Raw genomic sequence first — 17,047 nt, 5'->3', positions numbered from 1 at the left:
TTTACAGACTATAAACAATATGTACTTGTGAACAACCATTATGACCCAGCAATTTCACTTTTCATTATGTCTGCTAAAGCAACATTTACATGTTACACTAGGGTAGCAAAATAGCTCACTATAACATTAAAATGAGGAAAACTTTGGATGTATATTAACAGAGAAATGAATGAGTGTACAGGGTACTCTGTCCATAGTAGAAAAAAAATAAAGGTTATGTTAAGTTTTAAAATTAAAAACAGCTAAATTTTTACTAAAATAACATAAATTATACAACTTAAAATATACACCTTAAGATGAATTCATCACATAAGTTATATATATCTTCAAATAAATTAATTTTTAGAATGTGATTATTGTATAATTAATACAGGATTATTGCCAATGCCTCTGAAATGCATTACTACTCATTATTTTGCTTGAAGTGATATTCTGGCTTGTATTTATTTTCCTCAGCTTATGCTTGTAGTTTGAAACTAGAGCAATATATAAAACATAATGTCTCATTATGCTTTTAATATTTATGGTACCTTTTCAATACCGATATTCAGATATAAACATCCATAAATTTCATTAATCTTTTTTTGGGGGGTGGGGGTTGCCAGTCCTGGGGTTTAAATTCAGGGCTGGGTGCCATCGCTGAGCTTCTTTAGTTCTAGTACTCTACCACTTGAGCCACAACTCTACTCCTGGCTTTTTAGTAGTTTATTAGCGCTAAGAGTTTCATGGACTTTCCTGCCTGGGCTGACTGTGATCTTAAGATCTCAGAATCCTGGACAGCGAGGATTACATATGTAATCCTTTTAATGGAAAATCTTTTTAATGAAAACATTGCCTTATTTCTAATGTGTAATTATTATAATTACTTCGTCCCTTTACCCCTATTTTGTGCTGGACCTGTGAATTAAACTCACAGCCTGGGCACTGTACAGTACAGTTATTGCTCAAGGATGTTATCACTGGAGCTATAGCACCATTTCAGACTTTTTGTTGGTTAACTGAAGACAAGAATTTCAAGTATGCTTCTGCCCAGGCTGGCTTTGAACTATGATCTTCAGAACTCAGCCTCCCAAGTGGCTGGAACTAGAGGTGTGAGCTATTAGCCCTGTTTGTTATCTCCTCTTTTGAATTCAATTTGTTATTATTTTTTTAAATTCTTGAGATATATTATTTTTCATTCTTCCTCTTTATGAGCATAAATTTTTCCATTAGGCTAGTACACTACACCATTTATTTTTTCCAATTTAAAAAGTTAATGGATACAAAAATGTGGCATATATATACAATGGAATTCTACATAGCCAACAGACAAAATAAAATAATGTCATTCGCTGGGAAGCGGATGAAACTAGAGTGAATCATGTTGAGTGTAATAAGATCAAAAAACAAAAGGCACATGGCATCCTTAATATGTGGATATTAGATCCAAACAGAATAAGAGTGATGGCTTGATATTTGGGTACCCAAGTTTATAGACATGGTCTTAGAAATATAAACATAACTACATAGACATAAAAAAAATCTATGATGGGCTATATATATACTCAATAGACATAATGTTTTATTACATAGATTAATATATATCTATGACATACAAACCCTCAGCTTAATTTTAATTATGTTCTAAAATCTATGTGCCAGTTATTGTATATAGATTCCTTTCTTGAATACTTGTTTGTTAAACATGACATCTGAAATATGTTGTAAAAATCAATGTTAATAAAATATTAAAAAATAGTCAATGCTACTTGTATTAGGATAAAAAGTGCAATAGCAATTTGTAGCATAAATGAACATTTATAAACGAACTACATTTGTCCCAAAATGTAGTTATAATCTATACAGGTACGCTGCAGAAAAACTGTCGTAAACGGTTGAAAGTGTTAAATGTTATAAGTGAAAAAAACCTAAATAGACAACAACACGTCAACTGGGAAAATAAGGGACAACTTTGTGACCGAATTGGTAGTTACCAGATCTATAGGCAAGTATGAAAAATTGTGAAATAAGCTGGCAATTTAAATTACTAATTATAATTATATGCAACCTTATTGTGGACATTTATTAACTAGGTTACAACATATTCATCAAGGTAATACTTTACAGAATGTTTACTAATTGACAGATACTGTTGTCAGCACTCTCAGCTGACCATACTATACTATAATTTGGTCATGATAGCTTTCACTTGTTATCCTAGCATTAAGGTAGCTGAGGAAGGAGGATTGTTTGAGGCCAGTGGCCAGGATGGCAAGACCCTATCTAAAAACAAAAACAAAACAAAAGTATAAAACAAATTAAGTCAACCCAAACTAACCAGCCAACACCCCCCACCCGAAAAAGCAACAATAACTAAATAAATACAAAAACAAACACACCGTAGGAGAGCAGATATTGCTATAATTTCAATTTCAGTTTCCTAAGGCACTGAGGAGTTAGGTAACTCACTCAACATCAAGCACACAGTAGTAGAACTCAAATTTCAATCTAGATCATCTAGTATCAGACCAAATGCTATAGTAGATACAGTAGTATACTAAAATGCTCTTTTGTATAGTTGTTTTTTTTTTTTTTTTTTTTCTGAGCACTGTCCTTAGACAGTAGAGCTCTACCACTTGAGTCTCAGCACCACTTTCGGCTTTTTTCTACTGAGGAATCAAACCTGGGTCTTTGTGCATGCTAGGCAAGCACTCTACCACTAGGCCAAACTCCCGGCCCTCTTTTGTAAAGTTTTAAATCAACATTACAATTTTATATTGTCTCACACTGATAATTATATTGTTTCACATCAACAAAATCTGTTACACTACCAACTTTTTGTTTTACTGATTTCTCAAATACAATGAGAAAAACGCCAACTTGCTATGGTATTAATGGTATTAATTCATTTAAAGTAGTGTAAAATAAAAATTACCTTGATTCTACTGGGAAAGGTTCATAGAGAAATTTTTTGTAGAAGTCTTTTTTTATATCATGAACCAGAATTACAGCTTTTCCTTGGTCATCAAACTGAGGCCTCCCAGCTCGCCCCATCATTTGCAGTACATCTATAAAAGAGAAAAAACAAGCATTCTGCAATGTCACACACAGCACAAGGTAAAACCATATATGGCATGCTTCTAATAAGATCGAAGTAACAGGAAAGTGATTTGTTTTAGGAGACTATATGCTATCTATACTATAAAGTTCTGTAAATTGATGTAATTTATTCTAAACATTTATATTTGGTAAGCAAGTCATCACAGTGCAAAACAGAGTGCCCAAAGAGTAAATCTTGTTATTTGTAAAAGATGAAAGCCCTCTCCCATTAAATGACTGAAAATGCTCTTTAAGAGATACTGCTATTTTAATTAAGCAAGAAAGGTGATAAAGAAAAAATCCACAGTGAAGTCATTTGAATATATTTTTAACTGTTAATAGGGCATTTGACAAAATTACTCGTTTTCATTCACTGCAGGCATCTCTAATGTAATTACTGCTTTAAACGTTATTTAGCTTTTCAATGTATTTAGAGTAATATAAATTGAGTATATTGTTCTCTTTGGAACCAAATGAAAATGTTTTATTCCAACAGAAAATACCTCATTAGACTGCTCATGCATTAGGAGTCTACCAAAGTGCTTTGGTTCTGGAAGTCCCACGAAACCATCACTTTAGTAAAATGAGTATAAAATTAAGTATTTAAGTTCGCAATCTAATTTTATTGACCCCTCAATAGCTACTAATAAGTATTTTCAATTATCTGTGAATTTAAAACTATGGTTATATTTTTTATTATTAGGAAAACAGCTAAATATATTCTAAAACATTTGCATTAGAAACAAAAATTACAATTTGCTCATCACATGTTTAAGTGGAATCAATTATGGAAATTTAATTTTGAAAATTAAGTTTAAATTGTTACATCTATCTACAAGCATACTGTAGTTCCACAAATTAAGAAAAAATTACCTGTAATGGGAAAATCCACATAGCGTCTTGTTTTTCCATCATAATATTCAGTTCCCTTTATAATTACTAAATGAGCTGGAAAATTTACACCCCAGGCTAACGTGCTTGTAGCAATCAGAACCTTGCCAAAAAAAGAGAGATGACTCACTTAAGTAAAATATATAATTTTTAAGTTACTTTTAAATATGTTTGGAGGAGTAAAAAAGACCAAAAAGACCCCAAACCAATACCTGAACTTTACAGTTCACAAACAGTTCCTCAACTGTTTTTCGGTCCCTTTCATGTAGTCCAGCGTGGTGCATTCCTATCCCAAAAGCAAGTGTCAGTTTTAAGTTGGAATCTCTTATGGTTCCAATGATGTTCTCCATCTGCAAATAAAAATCCAAATACAAGATACATGTACATCAGTTTTAAAATGTTCAAATTGAGATTATATGCAAAAAGACAGTGTTTCTTTGCTTTTTATGACACATGGGCAGAAAAATAAACGCCCCTTTTCAGGGATTAAAAATGCTATGTTAAATAAAAAGAATATTTATTTATGAGAATATACATTTTAAATGAGCTAGTTTACATGCTTCCTGTTTTATTTTTATGAAAGAAAAATATGTAAATAAAGTATCATCTTATTGAATAAAAACAACAAACAGGTATAATACTGCCTATGATGTTTTGTTTCAGTGTCTCTGTTCATCTCGTTATGAAAATAGACTTTTGCCTTTTTGACCTGTGCTAAAAATTTACAAAATATGTACAATCTTAGTGAAAAAATAATCAGCTATAACTTTACCAGGAAAGAATTGTTCCAGTTTACATTTTCTTGTTGAACTTAAGTCATCTTTAGTAAGTCATATACCTATCTGAGCCTCCAGTTTCTTTATCTGTAAATTAGCAACAACAGTAATTTAACAGCACTTAATCATCCATAATGTCCTGAAGTCATGGATACTGTCAGCCTTAGGTATAAACTTGTTTTATAGACACTTAACACCTGTTCATAGTTATTTTTTCAGAAAAGTACACAAATATAAACATATCAGAATCTCAAGGTTAGATACCCTTACTTCATTTGTTCAATAGTTCATTGATTAAATAGCTCCAAATTACACTGCCGGGTAAAAAGAAACATTGATGTCCTTGCTCTAACAATTATTTTCATGTGTTTTTCCAGCTTTATTAGTAAAATAAATAAAATTAAAGCAGTTAACTTATGGCACCCTTGGCAAATGTCAGTCATACCTAAAAAGTAATGTACCATTTAGCAGAGGAAAAGAAAAAAGTCCTGTGGCAGTAAGTCTGGTGAGGCACTAACATTCTGCCTTTCACATCTGGGATGCTAGCTCTTCCTTACTCTCCGCACCCTGTCCATAAATCAGTGCATTCAAAAGAATAATTTGCCTATCCAAACTGAGAAAGACTTAAAATTCTCATGAGGATAGTCACAAAACAACAACTTCATTTACTACATAGTGTCTATGGATGAATTCAGAGTGATCCAAACATAAAAGCGCAAAATTTAGTTACTGTTGAATCATTAAGCATAAAATTGTACTAAATAGCCTGTATAAATTAAAAAATATAATTTTTGGGTTAAGTCACATATATTTATCATTCTCTTTATAATAAATACAAGTTTCATCTTGATCAAAACGTCACAAGACAAGAAGATATTTCAGGAAATTTTCAGGTAATATATGCTTAAAATATAACAATAAATATCATTTCTGGAGCATTCATTATGTATCAGGCTATGATTTTACAAACATTATCATCATTTCTATAAAGTTATAAAGATTCAATATTATATTCTTAATACAATTTGGAACATTTCAAATTAAAAGCCCCAATGATTTAAAATACTATAGAGTAGTCTTTCTCAACCTTGAGTCAACAAAATAATTTAGACTCATAAAAAATATTTGGATTAACATCTCAATTTTTTCAAGGATACTATTCTAGATGGATAAGAGAGAAGTTTACTTATTAGTACATGAAACAGATATGGTTAATTCTTGTTAAAAGGAATTGATATAGAATTAAGAATAACCATAATAACAAAATAAAAGCGAGTTTTACATACTCCATTGTGTTTCACAATATTTGTTGCAATGTATACATGCTTTTACAGTAAGTAGCCTTTGAAATATTTCTAACCACCTGATAGTCCAACAAAGAAAAATTCAGTATCCTACATAAAACAAAAACAGATCTATGTTTTTCAAAGTAGTGGTTTTGTTTTTCTTTTTTTTTTTTAGGGTAGTAAGGGAGGAGACACATATGTAAACTGTTGAGCCATTTACTTTAACTTAATAGAATTTTTTATATTTTAAATTTATTATACTCAAAAAGCTTTTGTAGAAAGATAGGATTCCACTTAAGTAGATACATTACTCTGAGTCTGAAATACATTCCAGTCAGAATATAATTCAGGGAGTTGATGACAATGCTGGCTCCAAAAGAAAGGAGGAGACCAGATTGGACAAGAATGAGCTAACAGATTGTGCAGCCCAGTTCTGTCCCTTTGAGTGTGATATATTGTTTCAAGATGCTAAAAACCCATACTTTCTCAAACATATCTGTTGTGCTGGTTTTTCCATTTTCAGAGTCCTCATTATCAGAACTCTGTACTCTTTTCAAAGCATGTCAGACTCAGACCATATGCCACTGAATAATGCTTATCAATTGCTTAAAATACTGTATAATAAAGATGCGCCATACAGAAGAATCATGAAAGTTACAAAGACTTTTTTTTCTAACAAGAATAATTACACATGTCACATCTGATACAGATGTTAAATGAAGTTAAAACATTTCCTAATTACTAAACAGTAAATTCTCATAACACACTTCTGCATTGGAGAGGAAAAATTAACAGTAAGGAAACATTTAGAATATTGTATTGATCTATTAATAGAAAATAATTTAAAACTAAACTTTTTTAAACTAAACTTTAAAAAAAACAAACAATTCAAAAATTTTCAAATACTAACAAACTATAGTCCTCTTTCATCCATTCTGAACCTAAAGATTATATGTCAAAATGATTAACCATATTATTAATATCAAACTATAATTATTTGTGATTAAATAGTATAAATTGGTCTAGGAGGATATAGCTTAGTGTAAGAGGGCTTGCTTAGCATATGCGCTGTACTGCAATCAAGTTCAAGCCCCAGTACCATGAAAAAAGAGAAAACAATATATAAATAAGTTACATTTGGAAAAAAAAATCACATATAAATAAACTGAACCATAACAGGTAATATTTTCTATGCCTTCCTAATAAACCCAATATAATATTCAATGATTTCTTTTATTTTGGTCTAATTCTAAACTGGGTTATAGCTATTACATTTTATTCATCTTTCTAATTTATTTCACTATATAATTGGTAGAAAATCCCAATGAAACATGCTATATATTTTTAATTTAATTGTCAAGGTGATGTACAGAGGGGCTAGTTATATACATAATATGGTGAGTATATTTTTTTCTACCACTTTCCTTCCCTCTTCCCCCAAGCTATAAAGTTCATTTCCCACATATTGTTTTGTGAATATAGCTGCTGCATTGGTTCACCCTTTGTCCTTTGCCTCACCATTTTGTTGTTCACTTTTCCTTCCTTAATTTACATAATTTATATTTATTTGTGAATGTAACTGCTATGCTTATTTCCATTTTTGGAGAGTTCAGATTCTAATACATACTTGATAATTTCCATGTATTTGAAAAAAACTTTAAAAGATGGTGATTTTAAAAAAGAATACTATTTTCTAAAGAATTGCATTTATAAACAGCTTCTTAGCATGAATTAAATTTAGGAATGATCATAAGCAAAAATGTACAAACATAAGATCCAATTTTATCATATAGCAAAAAGATCCTGTTTATTAATCAATGTTGTTGTCCCATAATAGCAATACAGAGAAATACCCCTTATTTCAAAGCTTGGGAATAAAAATGCAGAATTTTATCACAGACTTTACTGACTGGACATTCCTAATATGAAATGCTCATAATCTCATATTCTTTTGAGTCTCAGCAAAACTTTAAACAGTCAACATTTACTGAACACTAGACTATGTTTCAGTATCTTAAATGTTTTAATGTATTTAATCTTTCTGACATTCCTCTCAGGATGAAATTATTATTATTGCTTCTTTTCTAGATGAAGATAGGAGACTCAGAAAATAAACAACACCCCAAGGTCAACCTTGGACACTTGGCCCTTCTACCACCAGGCAACCCTCAAATTATTACATGAACAAAAAATAAAATAACTAATTACTGTAATGCTACTATTTATAAAGCTTAAAGCTAGGTAAATTGTTTCAGATTAGAGCAAACAGGTACCTTATAGCTCATACATCTTAAACACTTTCTCTGAAACAAATATTCAATCATGCTCAAATGAGTTTAAATGTTTAGTGCTCAGGCTCTGGGTGCTGTTCATAGGCTTTTTTCATTTAAGGCTAGCACTTGACCACATGAGTCACAGTTCCATGTTATGCTTTTTGGTGGTTTTTTGACAGGCTTTCATGCCTGGTCTGGCTTTGCACTCAATCCTCAGATCTCAGCCTCCCGTGTAGTGATTTACAGGTATGAACCACCAGTGCTTGGCACAATGTTATTTAGTTGCTTAGAGTTTCCAAGCTGAGTGCCTCAGGTCTGTCATCCTTATTACTCCAAAAGCTGGGATGAGACATGGAAGATTGAGAACAAGGCAGTCTGGACAAAAATTCAAAGAGATTCCAGAAGCAGAAAAGTAGCTTGAGATATGGCTCAAGTGTGAGCAAGCAAGCTCAGTGAGACTGTGAAGCCTCAGTACTAGCAAAAAAGAAGAAGGAGAGGACGAGGACGACGACGATGACAAAGAAGAGGAGGAGGAGGAGGAAGGGAGGAGGAGGAGGAAGGGAGGAGGAGGAGGAAGGGAGGAGGAGGAGGAGGAGGAGGAAGAAAACAGAAGAAGAAGAAGAAAACAGAAGAAGAAAAAACTTCTCTGTGTTAAGATACCTGACGCTTGATCACAACAAAATCACTTGGGGTGGGAGACTTGTTTATCTTTGATGAATAAAGACTTCATTTGTAACATGGGTGAGTGAAATTGTTTAAATGATAAAATTTTCAAGAGTCTAAAAGCTCATTTCAGTATTGAACATGTGAAAATACAATTGTTTCTTTCATGAAAGTGTTCTTCCAATGTATGTATACTACAGAGTTTTGCAAAAATTAATTTTGAAGTAGTGTGAAAATTTTAATTGGCAAATTCCTTGGCAAATAGTGTTCTGGAAAATTTAGTCTTTTAGACAATTGAGTTAACAAGATGCAACTATATTGATAAGCCAAGGAACCTTACTTACCTTTAATATTCCTGTTTTTTTCATTTACCTCCATCTGGATTTCTTAGCTGGCGTGATTTAGTGCAAAAGCTATTCCCCTTCCTGCCTCTGATGCTCTCCAACTCCATCCCTGTCCCCATCTTCTGGTGATGCTGTAGACTTTCAAGCCCAACTCACCCTTGGGTGAGGTGGGTCTTAAGGGTAAAAAAGCTTTTATAGAATTATAGTCCCTTCTCCTTATAGGTGCTAAAATGAATAGCTGGTTCTTTTGTTAAATTTTTCTTTTGTCTACCCAGACCTTCTATAACAGTATAGAGAAAGAAGGAGCAGCCCTGCTACTAACTGGCAAACACAGAGTTGATGGAGGGGAGAATGCAAACAGGACTAAAGCATTCTGTTTTTTCACTTCAGACATATAAGGCAGTATTCCAAGCTTTCAACCAGTCAGGTCAGAAGAAAGCTTTTTTTCCTCTACTCTTTTATGTTTTAGTGCTTTCTGGAAACTATCCAGGTCCCATCACGATTCACCCTTGCATGTGAGACTAAGCCACCCATTATGTAGTAGAAGGAAGGTGTTCTAGGTATTCTTGCTAGAAGCTAAATTGTAACATATTCATAGGAATTCCAGATATTAAATCCCACAGACTACTCAAATACTCTTTGCTGTCTGGTGAAGCCAGGCACTTTCTTCCTTCATGGAATCTTTTGCATGGTCATATCACCTTCCCAGAGCCCTTTGCCAGTGTACCTCAGCATAAATGGAGAGAATCTTGTAGGCTGTTGAGTTCTTTACATTCTAGGACTTTTTTTTTTCTTTTTTACATTTGTTTGGGTTTAAAGTCAGGATCTAGGCTTGTACTCTCAGTTCACACCCTCTGTGTGTGTGTGACAGACTTCTTATACTTCAATGCGTTGAAATTTCTACTTGGAAATCTTAGACATAAAAAATGCCACGAGCAAAATACAATTTTAAACTCCTTCCACTCTATTCCACTCTATACTAAGGGGCCTAGTTGAAAGTCTTCTACTGCCTGGCAATACTCCTCCCCTTAGCTAACCTGCTTGGTTCGATCTCTCTTTAGGGGTTATCTAGGAAGAGAGCCCATTTTACCTGACAATATATAACAATGTACTCACTCTCAGATCTTCCTTTTCCTTTTATCTGATTTATTATTTTTCAGTTGAAGTATTTGTTTAGAGTATCAATTCCAGAGGGCCAAACCCTACTAGATAATGTCTTCTCATAGTTCCTGGAAGGAAATTCAAACTAAGGCTTTATATAGCTTCGTATAATATGCAGTTTCACTGGTCTCAGTTGTGTTACAATCATTTGTGCATATTACGCTAGAGCTAGGAAATCTCAGTTTCTTCAATTCTGTTCCCTTAATCTGAAAGCTGTAATATTTCTTTGGGTTCAATATCATCTGATTCTGTTTTATTTTATTTTTGTGCTAGTACTGGGGCTTGAACTCAGGGCCTGTCTGCTGTCCCATATCTGTTTTTGCTTACCATCACTTAAGCCACAGCTCCACTTCTGGCTTTTGTGTATGCACGCACGTGTGTATGTGTGTGTATAGAAAAAGGGCTCATGCACTTCCTTACTTGGGCTGCTCTGAATCTTGATGCTGATATCTCAGGCTTCTGAGAAGCTGGGATTATAGGAAGGGTTGGGCTGCTTCTCTGCTTTTTAGAGGCTTTTGCTGATCATTCTGTTTAAAGTAACTTCCTATTATCTTACTGTATTTAATTTTCATTACCTTCACTCATAATGTTTACAATTTTCTATAATTTTACTTATTTATATATACATAATATTCATATAGATATCTATATATTTAATTTTTAAAAGTTTCTTTTTATGCCATTTGGAGATTGATATCAGTTAATGAAAAAGTGAGTTGATAATGTTCTTGTTTTACGTTAAAATCTCAATTAATAACAAGAATTGTACATGTTTAATTTCATTAATGGTCAACACATGTATAGATTTGTCATGTTCAAATTAGGCTAAATACATTTATGCTCTCAAATTATCATTTCTCTATGTTTTCTATACTATTAGCCCTTACATTTTCAGCAACAATGTGCAAGGATTGCTTTTCTACCATATCCTTACTATATGTTATCTCTTCCTCATCTTATTGGAGGTAGAGCAGTATCTCCTTGAGGTTTTGATTTTCATATATTTTGTACCCATTTCAATGCCTTATTTTAAGAAATATCTTCTTATATCAATTGCTTATTGTATAATTGCGTTATCTGTCATTCTGCTACAGTGTGGATTTTTTCTTCTTCTTTTTACTTTTTTTTTTGAGGATTTGCTCAAACAGGCATTTTTAAAAAATTTTTTTAAAATTATTTTGGTCAGTTATGGGGATTGAACTCTGGGCCTAGGTGCTGTCCCTAAGCAATCCAGCTCAAGGGTACTAATATATCACTTGAGCCACAGTGCCACTTCCAGTTTTCTGGTGATTAATTGGAGATAAGAGTCTCATTGACTTTAGTGCCTAAGCTGGATTTGAACCACAATCCCTGGACCTCATTGTTCTGAGTAGCTATGATTATAGACATAAGCCACTGGTGCCAGGCAAATAGGCACAAAACACTGAATTCAAAGTGTACTACCACTATCTGCAATCTTCATATAAAATCACAAGCCAGATGTACATGTTAGGCTTTACTTCTAGGCCACTGTAATTGTTCTATAAGTGCCTGTTTTTTTTTTTAAAGATTTTATTAACATTGATTTTTACATCATATTTCAAATGTCATGTTAACAAGTATTCAAGAAGGGAATGTTTGTTTTTTTAAAACAACAGTAAGTTGTCTTCTTATGCAAATGAGTATAAAGTAAGACGCTATATTGCTTCCTTCTTTTTTCCTTTTGCCCAGTTGCTTGTGGCCATTCATATATATTTGTGGCCCCAAATAAAGAAGAACTGTTTTGTAAATTCTTTTGTGAAGAATGCTATTGGTATTTGATAGGGACTGGACTGAGTCTGTAAATTGCTCTGAATAGTTGACATTTTAACAATATTGGTTCTCACAATCCAGGACATAGGATATCCTTCCACTTTTTTGTGTCCTTTTCAATTTTTCCACTAATGTTTTATATTTTCATTTTATATTTGTAGACGTATTTCATTTCTTTGGTTAAATGTATTCCTAGGTATGTTATTTTATTTATTGTAGCTACTGTAAACTGGATTGCTTTCTTGATTTCTATTTCAGATGGTATTGATTTTCATGTGTTGAATTTGTATCCTGCAACTTTTTTGAATTAATTTATTAGTTCCAATATTTTCTGGTGTATCTTTTGGGGTTCTTCACATATAAAATCATTTCCTTCTTTTGCCTAACTGTACTCGATAGGACTTCAAGCACTGTGCTTGATAAATGTGAAAGGTGGAGCCAGGAGTTGTCCTAGTGGTACAGTGCATGCCTACCATGTACAAAGACCCAGGTTCGCTTCCTTGGTACCATATACACAGAAAAAGCTGGAAGTGGTTGTGTGGCTCAAGTGGCACAGCTGTAGCCTTAAGAATCTCAGTTTGTTATCTGATATATTGAATTTATTTGTATTTGGTTATTTGAAATTTGATAGGGGGTGGGGGTTAGGGGGAGGGTAATGGGTACCAAGACATGTGAAAGGGTATCAATGTATGTGAATTAATGCACCTTCTATCTGGCAAATATCATGTAACCCTTTTATTAATTACAATAAAAAATATATTAAAAAAATTAACCAAGGAGAAAAAAAAAGAGTTAGGGGAGAACATGAGAAAAGTATATTGAATGTACATATGAAAAGGTCCTAACAAAACACATATAAAGCTAAGAAAATTAAAAGGGTGTTGAGGAAGATAAGGAACAGAAGCAGAAGTGTTGAATATGAAGATATAACATGTAAATGTGTGGAAACATTACAATGAAAATTTTTATACAGCTAATAGATGTTTAAAATAAAAAAGAAGCACATAAATTAAAAAAAAAAAAAGAACACCCAAGGACAATGTTCAGACATTGAGTTCAAGCCTGGTACTGGCAAAAAAAAAATATGTAAAAGTTGGCATCTTGGTTTTGCTCAAGAAAGTAGACAGAAACCTTTCAGCTTCTCTCCATTTAATATAATGTTAACTGGTTACTGCTCCCCCCAGCCCCCAGCCTGGGGCTTGAACTCAAGGCCTGGATGCTGTTCTTGAATACTTTTTGCTCAAGGCTAGCACTCTACCACTTGAGCCATAGTACCATTCCAGCTTTTTCTGTGTATGTGGTTCCCCGGAATCAAACCCAGGGCTTTGTGCAGGCTAGATGAGCATGCTACTACTAGGCCACATTCCCAGTCCTACTACTGTCTTATTATAATAGGCCTTCAATATTTTAAGTTTTCTGTATACTTAACTTTTCTAGTGTTTAATATTATGAAGAGATGTTGAATTTTATCAATACCTTTTCTGTATTGAGATGATGTTATAATTTTTGCCCTTCATTTTATTGACATGTTTTCTGCTTTGTATACATTGACTCATCTTTGTGTCCCTAGGATGAATTCTAATTGATGATTGTGAATGATCACTTTAATGCCTTGTTCTATCTAGCTTACTAAAATTTTATGAATACATTTCAGTTCAGTAGTATTTTATGAATGTCTACCAAGGTTACTGGCCTGAAGTTTTACTTTTGTTGTTATTATTATTGGGTCTTTATCTGGATTGGTATCAGGTTAATGCATTAACACTAGACTCATAGAATGGGGAACTAACTTAAGAATTGATGTCAGTTGTTCATTCAATGTTTAGTGGAACTCAGCAGTGAAGGCATCTGGTCCTGGTCTTCTTTTCTTGATGGGAGGCTATTTAATGTTGTTACTTTTTTTTTTTTTTTTGGCAGTCGTGGGGCTGAACTCAAGAGCCTGAGCACTTTCCTTGGGCTTTCCTCTAGACTAGAGCTCTACCACTTGAGCCACAGAACCATTTCTGACTTTTTCTATGTATATGGTACCAAGGAATTGAACCCAGATCTTCATGCATGCTATGCAAGCACTCTACTACTAGGCTAAACTCCTGGCCCAATGCTGTTACTTCTTATTTCTATTTCTATGGGTATTTTCTATTTCTTTTTTTTTTTTTTTTGCCAGTCCTGGGCTTGAGCTCAGGGCCTGAGCACTGTCCTTGGGTTTTTTCTCAAGGCTAGAGCTCTACCACTTGAGCCTCAGCACCACTTCCGGCTTTTTTTCTATGTATGTGGTACCGAGGAATCGAACCTGGGTCTTCATGCATGCTAGGCAAGCACTTTAACCACTAGGCCAAACTCCCGGCCATGTATTTTCTATTTCTTTGTGGTTTAACATTAAGTGTATGTACCTGGGAATCTGTGTACTTTGAGATGATCAAATTTGTTAGAATATAGTTGTTCTATTTAATAACCTTTTATGATCTTTGTGTTTCTGTATTACAACTTGCAATGCTTCCTTTTTCATCTCTGATTTTACTTATTTGAAAGAAAAAATGTTTTTGTGGATTTCCAGGAGGGAAAAATAAGAAGATGGCATGGTCCTATATGTTACCTGTGGATCATGAACTGGATATTTTACTTCTACTTTATAGCAAAGTAAAGATAATGCAAGTAGCATGTTGAAATGTTGGAGGCAGGTAATAAATAGAGGTAGGAAGCTTTTATGAAGTAGAAGAACACTGTAGAAAAATCTATTAATGGTCAAGCAAATAAACCATCTGTGCGTGTTGTAGTCTCCTTTGTAGGCCACAGCATTTTATGCAGCAGGCACAGAGATTACAGCTCCATAGTGGATGAGAAGTCCATTAGGTGTGGCCTAATCACTGCTACGATTGAGTGTAAACTCATTATAAAGTATCTTACCTACGGACTAGGTAGTTATTTGTTGGTGATAGCTTAATCTCACCTTTATTTCTCATCACTGTGAACATAATAGAAGAAACATCATTTCTTACCAGTACTCTCATCATTTCTACCATTGTGGTGATAGCATTTTGGCTTATGCTTCCTGTCTATCATGCTCAGCTTGAATGGTAGGATTATCAAATGCCTATATACTAGGATGATATTGCTAATGGAGAAACTCACATTAACAAAACAAAATAAAACAAAAATGAAACAAAAAAACCCTGAGGAAACAGCAACATGAGTATTTGTAGCTCTCATTCTTTTCCTTTTGCTTTTCGGGTTTCTTTTTTTTGTTGTTGTTGGTTGTGGGCCTGGGTGCTGACCCTGATCTCTTCAGCTTAAGGTTAGCACTGTACCACTTGAGCCACAGCACCACTTCTGAAGCTCTCATTCTTATACAATGATTCTGACAAAATTGGGCAGCTTTACAAATAGGAGAGAAAGAAGTTTAGATGAATTCTGAGAAACTTTCATTCTACACCGTGTATTTGAAAAATTAATCAAATTTATGACCCTACAAAACGAACATAGATAATATTCTGATTTTCAACTATGAAGAATATGCATTTTGAGTTATTTCAGTAGTTAGTTAAAGAAACTGGATTAGTAGCTTGTTGATAAAAGTGTATGGGTCACAGACAATCGGGGAAATAATACATATTTACTTCTCCTTAATAAACTACAGAAACAAACACTCTGGTCTTATTTGTTTGCTATTTCACATATACTAACAAATTTTAACTAACTTTGCATCTCTTTTTTCTCCCTCTTCTCTGTTAAATACATATGTCAGCTGGGAATATTTCTGTAATATAGTCTATTTGTTTAGAGACTACTGAGATGGGACTATGGAAGAAATAAGCTAGGGATGTAGTTCTGCGACTGAGAACACTTATCTATCACAAGCAAGGCATCTGATTTCAGCACATCTAAAAAGAGAACAAAAGAAGAACCTGATGTAAATAGGACAGAGATACAGGATTAAGTGCTGAATGGAAATAAAGAATATTTAGTTGCTTCTACTTGGGGATAGATGAATGGATTTTGGTTTGATGAGGGATTTTCTGATAGAAAGACACTTAAACATAATTGCCTCAGAAAAATAGTGTTATAAATAAAGCTGGGCAGTGAAAAGACTCCACTGGAACTTTGCTGATTGTGAATGTCAAGAATATGAATATTCTTTCCTATTTAAAAAGTCAAAGGAAAGAAGATATTGCCTTTTCTTGATGCACATGACAGACTCACACTTAGCATTCAGATCTTTCACTGGTAGCTTCAGAGAATGACACAAAGATTGCCAATTAACTTGAAGTTAATAGTGGAAGTGGCAGTGAACAAGGTGAGAATTGAATGATATGAAGCATCCTCTAACAAACTCTTGAAATTGCTTCAAGAAAGCTCTCTAATGAAAAATACAACACATTTGCTAAGGGCTGTCAATTTTGTTAGTTTTTTCAAAGAACTAACTTCTTGTTTTTGTTGATTCTTTGTATGTTTTGTTTTTGGTCACTAGTTCATTTAATCCTGATAATCTGTTTCCTTCTATTGGAATTGGGATTGGCCTGTTGCTCTTTTTCCAGAAACTGAAACCACCAGTAAATTGGTGGTTTGAGATTTCTCCAATTTGTTAACGTAGGCACTCAGAGCTATAAATTTTCCTCTGAACACTGCCTTTGCTGTGTTCAAAGGAGCTAGTAATTTGTGTGCTCCTTTTGTTAAATAACATAAACTGCTGAATTTCTGTTTTGATCTCTTCAATAACTCATTCGTGATTCAACAAAGTGTTGTTCAATCTAAATGAGTTACAGGATTTTCTAAATTGTTGTTTGGTG

The 17,047-nt window shown here is 33.5% G+C and overlaps 1 protein-coding gene across 3 annotated transcripts in view; it reads right to left on the bottom strand.

Moving 5' to 3' along the window:
- Ascc3 (activating signal cointegrator 1 complex subunit 3) overlaps positions 1–17,047 on the bottom strand; it is a 246,784-nt gene that overhangs the window by 70,834 nt on the left and 158,903 nt on the right. For all 3 annotated transcript variants that reach the window (XM_090338378.1, XM_090338376.1, XM_090338377.1), the window contains 3 exons: positions 4,182–4,319; positions 3,952–4,072; positions 2,915–3,047 (listed from right to left, as the gene is read on the bottom strand). In XM_090338378.1, the coding sequence (XP_090194504.1) occupies positions 2,915–3,047; positions 3,952–4,072; positions 4,182–4,319 (392 nt within the window). The remainder of the gene's footprint in view (positions 1–2,914; positions 3,048–3,951; positions 4,073–4,181; positions 4,320–17,047) is intronic.

This window comes from Megascapheus bottae, chromosome 8 (assembly GCF_031878675.1).
Source record: "Megascapheus bottae isolate mThoBot1 chromosome 8, mThoBot2.hap1, whole genome shotgun sequence".
Taxonomy (NCBI): domain Eukaryota; kingdom Metazoa; phylum Chordata; class Mammalia; order Rodentia; family Geomyidae; genus Megascapheus; species Megascapheus bottae.
Note: the sequence above shows the minus strand (reverse complement) of the source record. Positions and strands in the feature narration are given on the sequence as shown.